The 4,976-nt window shown below is 41.0% G+C and overlaps 1 gene segment (V, D, J or C); it reads right to left on the bottom strand.

Moving 5' to 3' along the window:
* Positions 1–3,858: 3,858 nt before the first annotated feature.
* Positions 3,859–4,404, bottom strand: LOC101342209 (immunoglobulin kappa variable 1-27-like). The segment is given in 2 exon segments: positions 3,859–4,138; positions 4,350–4,404. Coding segments are annotated over 2 exon segments (335 nt in total).
* Positions 4,405–4,976: the final 572 nt, after the last annotated feature.

Genomic DNA, 4,976 nt, shown 5'->3' with positions numbered 1-4,976 from the left:
ATCACAGAGTGGGACTATGCAAATGAGGTGTTTGTGACTCACCCAAGGGATTGGATAGCTTGCTAATAATGTAAATAAGATGCATGGTACCCTAGTGGGGGTGGGACCATGCAAATAAGTTGTATGGAATCCTAACAAGGAATTAATCAGTTTTGCCATCCCACTAGTCTTAAAATGAGCCATCCCAGAAGCAGAGAGGAAAGGATCTCACCACCTCCAAGGAAGAAGAGCCAGAAGTGGAGCATGTCCTTTGGACCCACGATCCCTGGCCCGAGAACCTCCTAGATCCTGGAGACAGATAGAGACAGAATTGTAACACCTGAGATGGTGAGAAGCAGTGGCAGAGAAATGGCAGCAGCAGAACCAGGAGACGACCAAGATACTGCCAGGAGTCTGACAGGAGACCAGCAGGAGATGATGTGGTAAGCTTCTTGGATCACAGAGTGATAAAGCTGGGTAGCTTCAGGCAGGAGGCTTGCTGGTGGAGTAGGGTGCCTTTGGGCACTTACCAACAGACTAAAAAAGCTTTGTACCACTTGCCTGAGCAAGGCAGAGGCCAGGTCAAGCAACCAAGAGCCTGTGGGCATGGCTGAGAAGATGCTGTCTTGATTGAAAAACTGTATCCTGAGCATTCCTGAACCTGAATTGTAGCCTGTTACTTCCCTAATAAACCCCTTAACTGTGAGTATGATCTGTCAGTTCTGTATGGCCATTGCAATGAATTATCAAACCCAGCAGAAAAGTAGAGAGTACCATGAGAGGGATTGTTGGGTCAGAATTGGTAAAAAGTTTGGAGGATGAAGGCATGTCTGACCTCCAACTCGTAGGAATCAGCCTTGGGCTGTTGATCTTGATTCTCCCTCCCCCTTGTGAAGTTAGTGGAGATCAGATGCCTCTGCCATGCCATTTTATACATATATACAATTCCTGTACATATATGATCATATGTACATACATATACACCTACTCCTCACTTATTAACTCTTATTATCTGACGTTTCGCATTTACAACAATAGCAAAAAATCTACTATCCAACTGCTTTGCACATTAACAACCTATGACTGGCAGTAAAGAACGCCGAGGTGCAAAGTGATAGCATTGCTGGCTGTGATGGTTAACACCATGTGCCAACTTGGCTGGGCCATGATTCTCAGTGGTTTGAAAGTTATGTAATGATGTAATTTGGAAAGTTACATTGTTGTTTTTAGGCACCATCATTCTGACACATAGTGACACTATGTACAACAGAATGAAACATTGCCTTGTCCTGTGCCATCCTCACACTCACTGCTATATTTAAGCTCATTGTTGTAGCCACTGTGTCAATCCATCTCATTGAGGGTCTTCCTCTTTTTCAGTGACCTTCTACTTTACCAAGCATGGTGTCCTTCTCCATGGACTGGTCCCTCCTGATAACATGTCCGTTTTCTTTATGTTGAGGTGTAATCTTCATATAGTCCATCTTCTTGAATTATTTCCTCAGCATACAGATTAAATAAGTATGGTGAAAGGATACAACCCAGATGCTCACCTTTCCTGACTCTAAACCGTGCAGTATCTCCTTGTTCTGTTTGAACAACTGCCTCTTGATCTATGTATGTACAGATTCCACATGAGCACAATTAAGTTTGCAGTTATGTAATGATATAAATTGGCAGTTACATAATGATGTAGTCATCCTATATTTTGTGATTTGATGTGGTCATCCTCCATTTTTGCATAATGCCAGTTTTTACATAATGATCTGGTCTTTGAAACCTAACCATGTTGATAAGTGAGGAGTAAAAAGTTTGGAGACAGAGTAATAAGTGAACTTAAATATGAAATTTGAACTTCATCATTTTCGACAGGTCTTTATTATGTGTTTGAGTTTTAACTATTTGTTTAAGTAGTTAAATAAATAATATTTATTTAAGTATCATTACATTTTTCTATAAATGAAGTAAATTTTCCTTTTTTATTCAATTATTTACTTTTATATTTCTTCTGTAATTTTATATCTCTTTAAGAATGTATACCAAAGTATATTTATGTCTTCAGTTTTAATAAAATCTATCTATATGTGTGGATGTTTATTTACAGCTTTTGAACGATAATGATTTGTAATAAATGCCTCAGAAACTCAGAGGCTTAAAATAGTAAGCATTTATTTTCATATTCACAGATGTTCATGTTAACAATGATATGACTGATCAAGGCAGGGCTCAGCTGGTTGTTTTTCCTGGAGGCTGGCAGAGCTTCTCTACAGCTATGGATTGTTTGATCAGGGCCAAGAACGAAGGGGCAGTGATTATCCAGGGCTCAACATTCTTGTGGTAAGTTTCAAGATGAACAAAATTTTCAAACCAATCTACAGAAGGAAATTTAATTCAAAACATCTTCAGCACAGATGCACACAGTTTTGATTTATCCTTTTTCTTTGTTAATTTCTCAAGTTTCTAAAAACCTTCTCCCCATTTAATTTTCAAGGTATTTGATGATGACGTTGACAAATAATTACAGTTTTTAATCTTTGCCTTGTTAAAAAAGTTTATAAATTTAATTTTGCATTAATTGGAAATTAAGGCTGACTGAGTTTTCACCAGATGGCTTTAATAGAAATGTTCTTATATTTCCTCATTGGGAAGGGAAAAAAAATTTCTTTAGTTGAAGTAAATGCCTCCTAAAATAGACCTTCTTAAATCCTACACAGATGACCTGGTATCTTGTTGAATGAAGATTTGATTCAGGAGGTGTGCTGTGGGGCCTGCTATTTTACATTTCTAACAAGCTCCCAGTGATTTCAATGATGCTGCTGCATTTGTGGACAAATTTTGAGCAGCAAAGTATTTGTATATTGAGAAAGAATGCTATATCTTCAATAGTCTTTTTCCTTTTTCGTCAAGAAAGGATTTTCTTTTGTTTGTCTAATAATTTCTATATATTTAATACAATTTCCTCAATTTTCTTTTCGCTTAATGGCTTAGTGAAGTTTTCTTGCTGAGATTTCAGACATGCTGAAGATACTAGTAAGCATATCCAAGTGTATTCTAGGACCATTCCCTAATTGGCAACATTCTGAGAGCTGGGATGGTGATGACCATGCAGGATGTCTGCTGCTAACTCCCCATCATAGCCATCATTTCTGCAAGCACAAGTCCCAGAATTATGTTTCCTACTAAGATTTCCTGGTGAGGGGTCTTGCTTTGAGTTTGAGGCAGAAGAAGAGAATTCAATACTCTTCATTGATACCTGCAGACAGACATATGGACATATGGACAAAGGTAAGAATGAATAACCACATGGTAAAGTGTTTTAGGAAGCTGAGGGCATCAAGACCACCACCCTAGGCTCCTAGACATGTCTGATGACCATAGGGTAGGCACCCAATATCTTCAGTGCAGATGCACTCTGGATCTGGGGTAGCACCTGAGAGTCTCCCATTTCCAGTATCTGCTTCCCTGATTATCACACACCCAGACATTTTAAAGCTTGCAGTTTAGGCTCTAACTGGTGTATGAAAACAATCGTTGCTTTGAATATCTAGAGTGATTTCTCTTAGCAGTATGAACTCTGACTGATGCAGTAATCCAGACTCATCAGGTGTAATAATCTCTGTCCTCTATGGAATCAGAAGATGCATTGTCCTGTCAGTGCTTCTGGGGCTGAGGAGGAGGAAACTATTAGGGTGCAGAGGAGTCATGCTGGTCCCTTCTAACAGAATCTTCCAATGACCAACAAAGACTGACTTCATCTGACAAACATTTTCAGCAGATGGAGGCACAAGATATGCAGCTGGGGCAGCCCAGCCTCACACATCTCTTCCCCGGGGTGCTTTATGTTCCAGCTTATAACCCTGTGGGAGGAGTACTGTAAGACTATTGACAGTAATAAGTTCCAACATCCTCAGCCTCCAGGTTGCTGATGGTGAGAGTGAAGTCTGCCCCAGACCCACTGCTTCTGAACTGTGAGGGGACCCAGATTCTAAAGATGATACCCCATAGATTATGAGTTTAGGAGTTTTCCCTGGCTTCTGTTGATACCAATGTAATGCACTACTAATGCCCTGATTTGCCTGGCAAGTGATGGTGACTGTCTCTCCTAGATATGCAAACAGGGAGGGTGGAGACTCTGTAATCTGGTTGTCACTTCTGGTATCTGAGAATGGAAACATAAAAACAAACATCCACACTATTATTCATGTTACGAGGTCAATGTCCCTGAAGATCCAGGCAATACTGTCCTCACTGAGATGAGCCAATGTTCACAGATCTCAGCTCCAGAGAGACATTCAAGGGGTCCAGCAATGAGCTATGAAGAGGGGAAGTTTCACCATCTTGAGTAAAGTCCTTGTGTTCTCCTTCTTTACCTGGGAGCGAGAGCAGCAGGAGGCTGAGGGGCTGAACAGGGACTTTGAGGTCCATGCTGACTGGACTGATTCCTGTACAGGGTGTGACAGGTTGTTGATAAGGCTTCAGGGCAGCAGGGTTGTGCTCTGGGAACATATAAATCAGCAAGGGAGGAGGCAGGCTGGTGTCCAGCTGCAGGGCGGGTTTTTCTCAACAACATAGCACAGGCAGCTGAGTTTCTCCCAGGTGTCCCAGCTCAGACTAAGGTGGCAAAAATTGGCTTGTTTCTCCCTGGGGCCAGAGGACAGCATAGGTCTCCTGTCCAGTGAGTAAAGGGTCTTCTACTCTCTTCAAGGTTCGTGACATGCTTTTCTTGTTTCTCTCCATCTAAGACTTGGTCTATTGGGTATGACACAACTCCAAAAACTTCAAGAAGTTTTACCAGCTGCTTGCATTTGGTATACATGCACATTATTGATGTCAGAGAGGCCTCCTTCCAGCTTTGATTTCCTAATTGTCTTGATAAATTCAATCATCAGCACAACCTGCCAGAGATGCAGTGAGGTTTAAGAGTAATAAAAAAATTTAAGGGGTCACTATTTTTAAGGATGGTGTGAGACACTGGACATCTGCCATCGCTACCCAAT

This window comes from Trichechus manatus, unplaced genomic scaffold, assembly GCF_000243295.1.
Source record: "Trichechus manatus latirostris isolate Lorelei unplaced genomic scaffold, TriManLat1.0 scaffold00219, whole genome shotgun sequence".
Classification (NCBI taxonomy): domain Eukaryota; kingdom Metazoa; phylum Chordata; class Mammalia; order Sirenia; family Trichechidae; genus Trichechus; species Trichechus manatus.
Note: the sequence above shows the minus strand (reverse complement) of the source record. Positions and strands in the feature narration are given on the sequence as shown.